A 15,622-nucleotide genomic window follows, 5' to 3' on the forward strand; every position below is an offset into this window, starting at 1 on the left:
ATCACTCATTCAAGAATGTATATCCTGAGTCATGCATGCTCAGCTTATAGTTTAGGTAAATCAAGGTTCATTCAATGTTTGATGCTTTATATTTTGTTGTGTTAGATGTTTAAACTTAAAAGGATTGAATAAAACTTTAGTGGTCAATGATACCTTTATCGTACAAAGTACTATGTGTCAGAAACCATACGTTCAGTTCTATGGTTTCAAGGTCAAGGTCTATCACACTGAAGGTTGAGGTTTAGTACCTTCGATTTTGATAATTAATCACTGTTTCTGCTAAACCTTGAACATTTTATACTAAGATTTGAGTGAAACGTCATCATCAAGCATGTTGCTGGCAATTTGGGAAGATTGTAATGTGTAAAGGTCAGGTAATGAATGGTCAAATGTTGTAGCTTCACTTTTCGTGTGCTTTTATTATATACCTTAACAATACCTTAGAAAATTTATAAAAAAACAACTTGGGTTCGTTGAAATTACTCATATTGAACGATGTTGTCATGTAATGTAGAGTAAAATGCGGTCTAAGTCACGTGTTTCCTTGTAAAGAGTGGCGCTATGGTCTGAGCTTCCATTTGGATGTCACTCTGTGTGTTATTGAATCCCTTGAATGGTTTTGTAACATTCATATACTTGGGTCAATAATTGATTCCAGTCTTATTAATTACTTCATGATTCGCCATGTGAACCAGGTCAAGACAAATGAAGGTGCAAAGTTTACAGCGCTGTATCTGGTCTCACCTTTGATAGAGTTTTTCATGAAACACTTTGATAAAATGTTACTCTCAATGAAGAGGCATATTGTAGCAAATTCAGAGGTCACCATGTATGTTCAAGTAGTGTGACACTAAATTCAAATGGTTTAACGGTTTTACTAAATCCATAGACATTAGTACGTTTGGTGTTTTCATGCTAGTTATTCGAGGTTGACCAATCTGTCTTTAAGTCTTCTTTTAATGTGTTTATACATATTGACGTCAGCCCTGATTATAAACTTCTTTGGACTTGTACCAAGTTTAAAACTCTTTGGAAAACAATGCTGTATAAAATTAACTCTTAATATTATTATGATAACTGCATGGATATCAAAGCTGACACTGAATATATGCCAGTACAATGTAAAATGCTAGAAAGCTTTAAATTTATAGCATGCAAGATCATTGCACACATATTAATGGGTTAAATGTATTTAATATTGCTAAGCAGCTGTCATGGCTATCAGTGGCAGATCAAAGAAATATAAAACAATAGAATCGAAACCTGCTGTTAACTAGTGAAATAACATGTCAGTTTGATCAGTACTTCAAAGGCCTGGATACTTACAAAATAAAGAACAAGGGAAGCATAATGTATATTATTCATTGTAAACAAGATCTCATTTGTTTGTCATGAGTTTTAAGGAGATTTCACTTAAATTTCTGTTTTATTATATAGATCTTAAGCAGATCTAGACACTTGATCCGGTTTGGAGACTAGACTGACTAATTGTTTCTGACCTCTTTTGAAATGGACTGATGGCAAAGTAGCCAGGATGGAAAATTCCCATACAGTTTTATTCAAAGCATGCAAAGTTTTATTATGCACTTGATACAAAGCATGAATTGCAATAAATAAACACCTCATAACCTGCTAATATTTGCATATTTAATAGTACGCTTGTATAATTATGCACCGTAATATAGGCATTTCCTTCTGGGTAAGTAAAGAATTCTATATTGTTAGAATTCTTTCATGTAGGGGAATAATACTACTGACTTGTGGAAGGCTGGTATCTCTACCTGCCAAGGTTGCTGCTTGTACATGAAATAGTGACTGGAGGGGCACCTGGTGCCTTCCTCTAACCGTTACCTATAATTGTGTCAGTGTGATGTTAAACCCAATAAAAACAAAAACCAAACTGTATCTTTTCCACATTATACAGTGTAACCTTTGTCTAGCAGCATCATATTGAAGTCTGAAGCATAGTAATGTTGTCAAGACGTTTTTTGTTCAGGGAGGAAATTACTGGCTGGAAATATGTGTCTTTGTAGGGAGATATTTGCTCTTCAGAAGTGCTAATAGGGGTTGTACATTAATGCAAAAAGTACATGTATTGTTAAACAAGAATTTTATGGACTTAGTAGTCATTTACACAAAACTAAACTCCAGTTTCTATTGAATGCCAGAATACCTAGTTTTACAAAATCGGTCAATAGATTTGATTTCCATCTGCCAATATTAAAAAAAAAAACCCGTTTTTAGAAATTCTGCAAGTGTATATATGATGTCAAACCTACATGATCCAGTTATATCTCAATATAGTTTACTTGAAAATGTATTGAAGATCTGAAAGTCATCATGATTGTGTTCAACATTACATTTTTACAAGGCAGTTGTTTTATGGTTTAACTTCCATGTTATGCAATATTATTTGTCATGCGAAAAGCTTAGAAATATCTCGTTTTATTGTTTGCTAATTTTATTTTCTGCTTCAAAATGTAAATTTGTTATAGATAGATACAGTTTCAGATGTTGAAACTCGAAATGGTTCCTGTTAGACAAATTTTAGGTTATACCACATTTCCATTGGGAATCCCCACCATTTACCCTTACCAGAACTAAGGGTTCAGGGTTAGCTGTTAGTAGGTGGTTGGTCAGTGTATCACAGTTCTTCTTCAGAGACCCTCTGTGGCTGTGAGGTGGATGGTCAGTGTATCACAGTTCTTCTTCAGAGACCCTCTGTGGCTGAAAGGTTAAAGTCACTGACTTCAAAGCACTTCCTTCTCACCTCTGAGGGTTCAGCCCGGCTTGGTTGTCATGTCAGTTAGCTGGTTTGCAGAATGTCATTGGTTCTACCCAGGTGCTCGCCAATGCCACAAATAATGCTCAGAGTGGGACCTTTGGGTCTTTGTCCACCATTTAAGCTGAAAAGCGGGCATATGACATGACTTGTAAACTGAACAAAAAAAAAAAAACAAAAAAAATATTTTACTTTTAAAAAATTTTCTCCTTAAACTACTTGTCAGAATTACATCAAAATTGGTTAATATAGCATCCTGGAATAGACCTCTCTTAGATTTTTGTGAATGGTTTGGTTTTAATTGCATTTAAGAGCTGTCACTGAGCTTCAAAAAACAATTATACAATTTCTCATGAACCTCATGATGAACCTTTAAATTGATGTTCATCAAATTTGGGCAGAAACATCCTTGCATGGACCTTTCTCAAGTTTATTTGGTTACATTGAAATAAAGGTGTATGGTTTTACGTCTTTGTCTTACAATCTCATCTTTTCCTTCCCTCCAAGTAGCCCTTTTATTATGGCAGGGGACATAGGGTTTTTCAGTCAGTCAAAGACACACTATAATTTTGAACTGGTCACTATATAATTAGAATTTATGATAAATTGGTGGAAAATATTGTCTTTGGGGACATTTTCTTTTTACTTGTAATTTAGGTCTCAAGTAAAAGTTTTAAGTAGATCTATTGGCTCTTTAACAGTAGTCATTTTAGTACATGACTGTATAGGCAAGACATTTACCATTTAGCAGCTTGTACTTTTGACATACCTAAAGTAGGTTCAGTTTATGCAACATTATTATATGTTTTTTATGTGTTAAGATATAACAGTCCACTGCATTTTATGCATTGTTCCATGTCTTAGCTTATTTTTTTATTCGTCTGTTTGTATTATATACTTAAAGCTACTCGCCCACAGTTTGGGTGAAATTTTTCAACATGTTCATTCACAACAAGTTTGGCATAGAATGTATATATGACCCTGAAAAATGATAAAGTGGGTGAAATAAAAGTTAGATATTGGTAAAATGAAAGAAGAATGTAAATTTTCTGCTTTTTAAAAGCATTGCAATGGTTTACTGTAACCTTCTGCACACAACGTTTTTGGTATTTTTAAGAATATCTTGCAAAAATCTTGTGTCAAGAAGTTTGTACCTCTAGTCACTTTTAGAGTGCTATCTTTTTATAGATTTTGAGAGAAATTATTTGTCTCTTTGATGGATTGGCATTCTTGCATGTTCCATCTCTGGTCAAGAATTTCTCAAAGATTGTTGAAGTAAGTGGCTAAATAGAGATTGAAACATTGTTATTTGGAGTAGCCAAAAAATTAATGTGTTCCCTGCTAAACCTAGAAGTCACAGGTCCAGGCCCTGATGAGATAGTGACAGGACCTGCATTTAGAAGAACTGGGTTTTTTTCCAGCTGGTGATGAAAATATTAACTGGAAACTGAATGACAATATAGTCAATGAAAATCTAGTATGAATCTACCCTCAATATTAGAAATCTGCATGTTAAAATAGTACAGCTTTGATTTGAATTTAATTGTAATTTTACTGATAATAATGTATTAATGCTTGTTGTTAACTAACAACTGTTCAGATTGCTTTGCGGTGCATAAGTTACTGTGAAATCCATACTAAATGTTTGTGGGGACTGATTTTTGTGGATTTTATGGTTAAGTTGATCCACAAAATGACATCCCAGTGATTAAGTAAAATTACTTGTCATTTTTATATTAAGTTCAAAACTTAAAGTCCACTAATTCCTATCCCTGTGAAATAGCTTGTTTGGCAAAACAATGAAGTTTCTTGCCCACAAAATTAAATGATTTCTCAAGCAGTGTGTAGATTAGAATTCAAGTTGCCTATGATTAATTTGTTTTAGAACAAGTATTAAGATTGAAATGTGGTAAATGTCTCACAAGATTTTCCATGATAGGAAGCAGTGTTCTATTCTATTCCTTTTGTGGTTTTGGCAAAAAAAAAATGTATTTTGTAGGAACTTGAATTAGTGAATTTCATCTTTTTAAGATAAGCAGGTTTTATTTTATCATTGTGATTAAAAATTTTTTAGGATGTATCTGTGAAAGTTAGTCTCTCCAGGGATGGTAATGATTTTTCATATATTAGTTACTTCTTTATAATTGTTTGAATTGTTTTGCAATTTTTTACTTAAATAGCAGGGAAGCAGTTTCATCATTGAAGTTGGGAAAGTCTTTTAGAGTGCAGTTTAAACTCATTTAAGAATTAATTCAAACTTGCTCTATATTTATTGAACTGATTGCAGCATTGTACAGTGAAATCATTGAAATTCTAGGGGTACTAATTTTTGTGTTATGTATGGTTGTGTCAGTCCACTAAACTCAGTCCCATTAATTCAGTATAAGATTTCCAATTAATGCTCTGTTTAAAACTTAATATTTCTGAAGTTTTGTCCTAAAGGCTTATAAATCAGTTATTTTGGCCAAAACTAGGATATTTTGTGCCCACAAAATCAATTGAATTCACAGGAATACATCTTTATGGCTGATGTCTGAAAAAAATTGTAATTTTTATATACAGATATTCATATTCTGTTTTGTATAAAGAATTGTGATGGGGTTAAGTGGTATTATTCTACTTTCTGATAATTATTGATGGATGATATTTGTATCTTGTTAATATCTATTTCAGACGAAATGACCCACCATTATGTGTCATCACACAGGAGAGTATGTCTCTAGAAGAAATAGGTATGTAAAAGTAGAAATATGCAACTATGTTGATGAATGGTAGAAATATATCAGTGTAAGTAAGTCAGCATTCCTACTAAGTCATTTTTTAGCTCGACTGTTCAAAGAAGAGTCTAGCTATTCTACTCACCCTGGTGTTGGCGTCGGTGTCGGCGTTGGCATCGGCGTCACACCTTGGTTAAAGTTTTGCATGCAAGTACATATGGCTATCATTTAAAGGTATATAGCTTTGGAACATATTTTTTTCTTTTTCTAGGTCAATTACCAACCTCACTGGGTCAAGTCCAATAACTCTGACATGTATTTTGGCCAAATTATGCCTCCTTTTGGACTTAGGAAATCCTGGTTAAAGTTTTACATGCAAGTTACTATTTCCAAAACTAATGCAGATATTGAATTGAAATTTCACAGGTGTCTTCAGGGTTATAAAACTAGGTGATAGCATCAGCTAATGCAGATATTGAATTGAAACTTCACATGTGTCTTCGGGGTTATAAAACTAGATGATAGCATCAAGTCCCATAACTCTGACATGCATTTTGGCTAAATTATGTCCCCTTTAGAACTGAAAACTTCTGTTTAAAGTTTTGGATGCAAGTTACTATCTCCAAAACTAATGCAGATACTGGATTGAAACTCTATAGATATTTTAACATTTAGGGTAATATTCCTGCTTCTGGGACAACAATTCCAACAGTCGAGATTGGCTGTTTTACGGACATCTCTTGTTAATATATAAGTTGTATACAATTATTTTGTATTTTTTCCAGAAACATTGTTAAAGGAGACAGAGCACAATGGATTCCCAGTGGTAGTGTCTGTAGACTCTCAGTACCTTGTGGGATTTGTCACAAGAAGAGATCTGCAGTTAGCTATAGGTAAGTTATCTGTAGACTCTCAGTACCTGGTGGGGTTTGTCACAAGAAGAGATCTGCAGTTAGCTATAGGTAAGTTATCTGTAGACTCTCAGTACCTGGTGGGGTTTGTCACAAGAAGAGATCTGTAGTTAGCTATAGGTAAGTTGTCTATAGACTGTCTGTACCCACTGGGGTTTGTTACAAAAAGTGATCTGCAGTTAGCTATAAGTAAGTTGTCTATAGACTCTCTGTACCTGGTGGGATTTGTTACCAGGAGAGATTAACATTTAGCTTTAGGTAATTTGTTTATAGACTCTGTACCTGTTGGGATTCGTTACCAGAAGAGATTAGCATTTAGCTATATGTAAGTTGTCTATGGACTGTTAGTACCTGGTTGGGATTGTTACCAGGAGAGATGTACAGTAAGCTATAGGTAAGTTGTCTATGGACTGTCAGTACCTGATGGGATTTGTTACCAGGAGAGATCTGTAGTAAGCTATAGGTAAGTTGTCTATAGACTGTCAGTTCCTGGTGGGGTTTGTTACCAGGAGAGATGTGCAGTAAGCTATAGATAGGTTGTCTATAGACTCTCTGTACCTGATGGGATTTGTTACCAGGAGAGATCTGTAGTAAGCTATAGGTAAGTTGTCTATAGACTGTCAGTACCTGATGGGATTTGTTACCAGGAGAGATGTGCAGTAAGCTATAGGTAAGTTGTCTATAGACTGTCAGTACTTGATGGGATTTGTTACCAGGAGAGATGTGCAGTTAGCTATAGGTAAGTTGTCTAGTGTCAGTACTTGATGGGATTTGTTACCAGGAGAGATGTTCAGTAAGCTATAGGATTTGTTACCAGGAGAAATGTGCAGTAAGCTATAGGTAAGTTGTCTATAGACTCTCAGTTCCTGATGGGATTTGTTACCAGGAGAAATGTGCAGTAAGCTATAGGAAAGTTGTCTATAGACTGTCAGTACTTGGTGGGATTTGTTACCAGGAGAGATGTGCAGTAAGCTATAGGTAAGTTGGCTATAGACTCTCTGTACCTGATGGGATTTGTTACCAGGAGAAATGTGCAGTAAGCTATAGGAAAGTTGTCTATAGACTGTCAGTACTTGGTGGGATTTGTTACCAGGAGAGATGTGCAGTAAGCTATAGGTAAGTTGTCTGTAGACTGTCAGTACTTGGTGGGATTTGTTACCAGGAGAGATGTGCAGTAAACTATAGGAAAGTTGGCTATAGACTCTCTGTACCTGGTGGGAATTTTTACCAGGAGAGATGTGCAGTTAGCTATAGGTAAGTTGTCTATAGACTCTCTATACCTCATGGGATTTGTTACCAGGAGAGATGTGCAGTAAGCTATAGGTAAGTTGCCTAAAGACTGTCAGTACCTGGTGGGATTTGTTACCAGGAGAGATCTGCAGTAAGCTATAGGTAAGTTGTCTATAGACTTGCTGTACCTGGTGGGATTTGTTACCAGGAGAGATGTGCTGTTAGCTATAGGTAAGTTGTCTATAGACACCCTGTACCTGGTGGGATTTGTTACCAGGAGAGATGTGCAGTTAGCTATAGGTAAGTTGTCTTTAGACTCTCTGTACCTAGTGGTTTTTGTTACCAGGAGAGATGTGCAGTAAGCTATAGGTTAGTTGTTTATAGACTCTCTGTACCTGATGGGATTTGTTACCAGGAGAGATGTGCAGTAAGCTATAGGTAAGTTGTTTATAGACTCTCTGTTCCTGGTGGTTTTTGTTACCAGGAGAGATCTGCAGTAAGCTATAGGTAAGTTGTTTATAGACTCTCTGTACCTGATGGGATTTGTTACCAGGAGAGATGTGCAGTAAGCTATAGGTAAGTTGTCTATAGATTCTCTGTACCTGGTGGGATTTGTTACCAGGAGAGATGTGCAGTAAGCTATTGGTGGGTTTTGTTACCAGTTGTCTGTAGGTTCTCAGTACCTGGATGAGAATTGTAACCCGAAGATTTAGACATTATGTCTGCTTCATTTGTACATGAACACACTGTTGGCATCAATGATAACTGTAGCCTGGGTGATATTTGCATAGACTTTTTAGCAGTTTCATGGTCAGCAGTTACAAGAATTTTGTGAAATGTGAGTGTTTATGTTTTAGGACATGATGCAGATTAATCACAAATTTTTTGAATTCGCAACTGGCATTATTCACGAATATAAGCAAAAATAAATCAATTGTGAATATCACCCAGTCTATGGTAACAAAACACTGAAGTCAAGATAACATAAATTGAGGTATATATAGCAGTTCAGTTTTATTATTGTGGACAATTATGCGTTTGGCTGAATTGCAAAGAAAAAATGTCTTTGTATTCTGAGTTATGCATGATTTCAAATTTGGAAAACAGTGTGCAAATTAAACGTAAATTGTTTTGTAGTTATTTCAGTTTGCACATGACATTGAAAATTTTGTACATGCATAAAACACAGAATGCACAGAAATTAACTCTATAATAGAATACTTTAATTGAAATTAAACGAACTAATTAAAATTATCCTATTGAATTGCTTTTCTTGATTGAAATGGTTTTTAGTCATTGAAACTGAACTGTTCCTAGATATTTTTTGCATATTTTATTATCAATTTTAATGATCGCCTTTACCAGTTATTGCAGTGCTAAAAAAGAAAGTTGATTAGTGGAAGATTTTTCTTTAACATTTGAATAGACTGTTAAATAAAATGTTGTTAATACTTTTTAAGCTGTTTTCCTTTGAATTAGTTAGCATTGAAGACATTTTATCTTAATTAACCCTGATAATGAAAATAGGGAAAAAGATCGGAGACTGCATAACAAAAACAGAGCAAATTCTTTAGATCCTTCACAAGAAGTATTTTTATATGTGATTTAAAAGAGATATTTTTTTCTGAAAATAACAACAACAACAATATAATCAATAGCTTGATGTGAAAACCAAGATTCTTTAGTTTTAAAACTGTTAACATTGATGGTACTGAATATTGACTGTTTTGTAAAAATGCATTAATTTATTTGTTTCAGCTAATGCCAGAAAGAACGTAGAGGGAGTCGTCAGCGACTCAATAGTGTACTTTTCTAATCAGATCCCTAGTAATACGGTCGGACCTGCTCCTTTAAAACTCAGAAAAATATTAGATCTGGTAAGTAAATCTTCATTTTATGTAGGCTTGTTCTGTAGACTATAGTGCCTGTTTATGCTATTACAGATGTCTTGAACCGCTGAGACCAAGTGAGTAAGGGTGATGGCCCTAAGTGGTTGTGTGGGTTCAAACTGTTAATTTGGATGTAGAATTTTTTCAAATGATAATGCTGTTTAGCTGGCTTATGGAAGGCCCTTGGCACTACACAGGTGTCCACCCTTGTGTATGATAATTTGCAGAGAGGCAATTGGTGTTTTCCTCTGTCATTAATTTAAAAGTCATCAGTCTGTAAGATAATGGCCAATATTGTGTTTATAACTTCAAATGTTACAAAACCGACAGACTAAGATGCTAACGGTACTTAAATTTTATATGATGGGGTTAAACATAGAATGAAGCCTGCATGGGATTTCAAAGACAATTTGGAAATGACTGAAAGTAATATTGTGTTCTTTTGGGAGAATGTCAAACTTCGATACCAGTACTCCAGATTAGATCAAATCTGGTCTCGTTGCATTGCAGCATAATAACAGTATGTCACATTTCTTTAATCCATGAACTATCAGTATATCTATAATTTAGATAATAGATTATTATGTCTCCCCCCTTCTTGGGGAGACATATTGTTTTTCCCCTGCCCGTCCGTACGTACGTCTCACTTCATTTCCGATCAATAACTGGAGATACATTTGACCTAGAACCTTCAAACTTCATAGGATGGCAGGGCTTATGGAGTAGACGACCCGTCAAAGGTCAAGGTCACAGGGGCCTGAACATGGAAAACCATTTCCGATCAATAACTTGAGAATCACTTGACCCAGAATGTTGAAACTTCATAGGATGATTGGTCATGCAGAGTAGATGACAGCTATTGATTTTGGGGTCACTACATTAAAGGTCAAGATCACAGGTGCCTGAACATGGAAAACCATTTCCTATCAATAACTTGAGAACCACTTAACGCAGAATGTTGAAACTTAATAGGGTGATTGGTCATGCAGAGTAGATGACCCCAATTGATTTTGGGGTCACTCTGTTGAAGGTCAAGGTTACAGGGGCCTGAACATGGAAAAACATTTCCGATCAATAACTTGAGAATCACTTGACCCAGAATGTTGAAACTTTATAGGATGATTGGTCATGCAGAGTAGATGATCCTTTTTGATTTTGGGGTCACTCCGTTAAAGGTCAAGGTCACAGGGGCCTGAACATGGAAAACCATTTCCGATCAATAACTTGAGAACCACTTGAAGCAGAATGTTGAAACTTAATAGGATGATTGTTCATGCGGAGTAGATGACCCTTATTGATTTTGGGATAACTCTGTTAAAGGTCAAGGTCACAAGGGCCTGAACATGGAAAACCATTTCCGATCAATGACTTGAGAACCACTTGACCCAGAATCTTGAAACTTATTAGGATGATTGGTCATGCAGAGTAGATGACCCCTATTGATTTTGGGGTCACTCCGTTAAAGGTCAAGGTCACAGGTGCCTGAACATGGAAAAACGTTTCTGATCAATAACTTGAAAACCATTTGACCCAGAATATTGAATCTTCATAGGATGATTGGTCATACAGAATAGAAGACCCCTATTGATTTTGGGGTCACTCTGTTAAAGGTCAAGGTCACAGAGGCCTGACCACTGAAAACCATTTCCGATCAACAACTTGAGAACCACTTGACCCAGAATGTTGAAACTTCATAGGATGATTGGATATGCATAGTAGATGACCCCTATTGATTTTGGGGTCACTCCGTTAAAGGTCAAGGTCACAGAGGCCTGACCACTGAAAACCATTTCCGATCAATAACTTGAGAACCACTTGACCCAGAATGTTGAAACTTCATAGGATGATTGGATATGCATAGTAGATGACCCCTATTGATTTTGGGATCACTCTATTAAAGGTCAAGGTCACAGGGGCCTGAACATGGAGAAACATTTCCGGTCAGTAACTTGAGAACTACTTGACCCAAAATTTTGAAACTTCATAGGATGATTGGACATGCAGAGTAAATGACCCCAATTTAATTTGGGGTCACTCTATTAAAGGTCAAGGTCGCAGCAAACAGAACATGGAAATCCATTTCTGTTCAGTTACTTGAGAACTATTTGACCCAGAATTTTGAAACTTCATAGGGTGATAAGACTTACAGAGGAGATGACCCCTATCGTTTTTGGGGTCACTCTATGAAAGGTCAAGGTTGCAACAAACAGAACATGGAAATCCATTTCCAGTCAATAACTTGAGAACCATTTGACCTAGAACCTTCAAATTTCATAGGGTGATAGAAGTTACAGAGTAGATGACCCCTATTGTTTTTAGCTCACCAGAGCCAAAGGCTCAGCGTGAGCTATTTTGATCACTCACCGTCTGGCGTCCGACGTCCATAAACTTTTACTTTAAATGACAACTCCTCATAAACCACTAGGCCGATTTCATCCAAACTTCACAGGAATGTTCCTTGGGAAAAGCTCTACAAAAATTGTTCAAAGAATTGAATTCCATGCAGAACTCTGGTTGCCATGGCAACCGAAAGGAAAAACTTAAAAAATCTTCTTCTCAAAAACCAGAAGCCCTAGAGCTTAGATATTTGGTGTGAAGCATTGCCTAGTGGACCTCTACCAAGTTTGTTCAAATCATGACCCCAGGGGTCACTTGATTTTACATAGGAAAATCTTAAAAACTCTTCTTCTCAAAAACCCGAAGCCCTAGAGCTTAGATATTGACATGTAGCATTGCCTAGTGGACCTCTACTAAAGTTGTTCAAATCATGACCCGGGGTCAAAATTGACCCCGCCCCAGGGATCACTTGATTTTACATAGATTTCTATAGGAAAATCTTCAGAAAAATTTAAAAAATAAACCAGAAGGCCTAGAGCTTAGATATTTGACATGTAGCTTGCCTAATGGACCTCTACAAAATTTGTTCAAACCATGACCCCACCCCAGTGGTCACTTGATTTTACATAGGAAAATCTTCAAAAAAAATCTAAAAATAAACCAGAAGGCCTAGATCTTAGATATTTGACTTGTAGCATTGCCTAGTAGACTTCTACAAACTTTGTTCAAATCATGACCCCCGGGATCAAATTGACCCCGCCCCATGGGGTTACTTGATTGTACATAGAAAAATCTTCAAAATTTTCTAAAAATAAACCAGAAGGCCTAGAGCTTAGATATTTGACATGTAGCATTGCCTAGTGGACCTCTACAAAATTTGTTCAAATCTTGACCCCCCAGGGTCAAATTGACCCAGTCCCAGGGGTTACTTGATTGTACATAGGGAAATCTTCATAAATTTGCTAAAAATAAACCAGAAGGCCTAGATCTTAGATATTTGATATGTAACATTGCCTACCGGTAGTAGACTTCTACAAACTGTGTTCAAATCGTGACCCCCGGGGTAAAATTGGCCCCACCCCAGCGGTCACTTGATTTTACATAGGAAAATCTTCAAAAAATTTCTCAAAATAAACCAGAAGGCCTAGAGCTTAGATATTTGACATGTAGCATTGCCTAGTGGACCTCTACAAAATTTGTTCAAATCATGACCCCCGGGGTCAAATTGACCCCGCCCCATGGGGTTAATTGATTGTACATAGGAAAATCTTCAAAAAATTTCTAAAAATAAACCAGAAGGCCTAGATCTTAAATATTTGATATGTAACATTGCCTAGTAGATTTCTACAAACTTTGTTCAAATCATGACCCCCGGGGTAAAATTGGCCCCGCCCCAGGGGTTACTTGATTGTACATCGGAAAAACTTCCAAAAAATTTCTAAAAATCATTAGTTAGACATTTGAAGCATGTAGCTCATATTACTCAGGTGAGCGATCCAGGGTCATCGTGACCCTCTTGTTGGGGTCACACCATCAAAATTCAAGGTCACAGGGGGCTGAACATAGAAAATTCTTTTCAACCAATAACTTGAGAACCACTTGACCCAGAATGTTGAAACTATATAGGATGATTGGACATGCAGAGTAGATGACCCCTACTGATCAAAGGTCAAGGTCAAGGTCACAGGGGCTTGAACATGGAAAACAGTTTCCAATTCATAACTTGAGAACCACTTAGCCCAGAATGTTGAAACTTTGTGGAATGATTGGACATGCCAAATAGATGATTCCTATTGCAGCCAGCCATTAGTGTCGCTTAGGCTTTTGCTTCTGTCCCCTATTGACTTCCTGCCTATATGACTATGCATTGGGGGAGACATACGCTTTTTAGCTCACCTGTCACAAAGTGACAAGGTGAGCTATTGTGACCGCTTGATGTCCGTCATCTGTTGTGCGTCGTCCGTCAACAATTTCTAAAAAAATCTTCTTCTTGAAAACCACTGGGCAGAATTACACCAAACTTCACAGGAATGATCCTTGGGTGGCCCCCTTTCAAAATTGTTCAAAGAATTGAATTCCGTGCAGAACTCTGGTTGCTATGGCAACCGAAAGGAAAAACTTTAAAAATCTTCTTGTCCAAAACCACAGGGCCTAGGGCTTTGATATCTGGTGTGTAGCATCATCTAGTGTTCCTCTACCAAAATTGTTCAAATTATCCCACTAGGGTTAAATATGGCCCCGCCCCGGGGTCACATGGTTCATATACACTTATATAGGGAAAACTTTGAAAATCTTCTTGTACAAAACCACATGGCCTAGGGCTTTGATATTTGGTATGTAGCATCATCTAGTGGTCCTCTACCAAGATTGTTCAAATTATCCCCCTAGGGTCAAATATGGCCCCGCCCCAGGGGTCCCAAGTTTTACATAGACTTATATAGGAAAAAAGTTTAAAAATCTTCTTGTCTGAAACCACAACACTTAGACCTTTGATATTTGGTTTGTAGCATTTTCTTATGGTCCTCAACCAAAATTGTTCAAATTGTACCCCTTGGGTGAAAAGAGGCCCTGCCCTGGGGGTCCCAAGTTTTATATAGACTTGTATAGGAAAAAGCTTTAAAAATCTTCTTGTCTGAAACCATATGACCTAGGCTTTTGATATTTGGTATGATGCATTGTCTAGTAGACCTCTACCAAAATTGTTTAAATTATGCCCCAGGGGTTAAAAGAGGCCCCGCCCTGGGGTCACTTAGTTATTATGTGAGTTATATAGGAACAAGAGCTGTCCGTAAGACAGCCAAGCTCGACTATTCGAAATATTGTCACAGAAGCAGGAAATTATTACCCAAAATGTTAAATATCAAAAGAGTTTTAAGTTCGAAAGGGGACATAATCTGACCAAAATACATATCAGAGTTATGGGACTTGTTGCTATCAACTAGTTTTATAACCCCGAAGAAACATGTTAAGTTTCAATTCAATATCTGCATTAGTTTTGGGGATAGTAACTTGCATGTAAAACTTTAACCAGAATTTTCTAAGTCCAAAAGGGGGCATAATTTGCTCAAAATACATGTTAAGAGTTATGGAACTTGACCCAGTGAGGTTGGTAATTGACCTAGAAAAAGAATAAATAAGTTTCAAAGCTATATGCCTTTTGGTAATAGCTGTATGTACTTGCACGCAAAACTTTAACCAGGATTTTCTAAGTCCAAAAGGGGCATAACATGTCAGAGTTATGGGACTTGGTGCTATCAACTAGTTTTATAACCCCGAAGACAAATGTGAAGTTTCAATTTAATATCTGTAGTAGTTTTGGAGACAGTTACTTGCATGTAAAACTTTAACCAGGATTTTCTAAGTCCAAAAGGGGGCATAATTTGCCCAAAATACATGTCAGAGTTATGGGACTTGACCCAGTGAGGTAGGTAATTGATCTAGAAAAAGAAAAAATAAGTTTCAAATCTATATGCCTTTTAGTAATAGCTGTATGTACTTGCACGCAAAACTTTAACCAGAATTTTCTAAGTCCAAAAGGGGGCATAATTTGGCCAAAATGAAGGTCAGAGTTATGGGACTTGGTGCTATCAACTAGTTTTATAACCCCGAAGACACATGTGAAGTTTCAATTCAATATCTGCATTAGTTTTGGAGATGGTAACTTGCATGTAAAACTTTAACCAGAATTTTCTAAGTCCAAAAGGGGGCATAATTTGCTCAAAATACATGTTAGAGTTATGGAACTTGACCCAGTAA

The 15,622-nt window shown here is 36.5% G+C and overlaps 1 protein-coding gene across 2 annotated transcripts in view; it reads left to right on the forward strand.

Annotated features, from left to right (window-relative positions):
• The window catches only part of LOC123557616 (H(+)/Cl(-) exchange transporter 4-like), a 77,525-nt gene that overhangs the window by 53,477 nt on the left and 8,426 nt on the right, over window positions 1-15,622 (forward strand). For both annotated transcript variants that reach the window (XM_053543949.1, XM_053543950.1), the window contains 3 exons: window positions 5,456-5,514; window positions 6,285-6,392; window positions 9,399-9,517. In XM_053543949.1, the coding sequence (XP_053399924.1) occupies window positions 5,456-5,514; window positions 6,285-6,392; window positions 9,399-9,517 (286 nt within the window). The remainder of the gene's footprint in view (window positions 1-5,455; window positions 5,515-6,284; window positions 6,393-9,398; window positions 9,518-15,622) is intronic.

Source organism: Mercenaria mercenaria, chromosome 5 (genome assembly GCF_021730395.1).
Source record: "Mercenaria mercenaria strain notata chromosome 5, MADL_Memer_1, whole genome shotgun sequence".
Classification (NCBI taxonomy): Eukaryota; Metazoa; Mollusca; class Bivalvia; order Venerida; family Veneridae; genus Mercenaria; species Mercenaria mercenaria.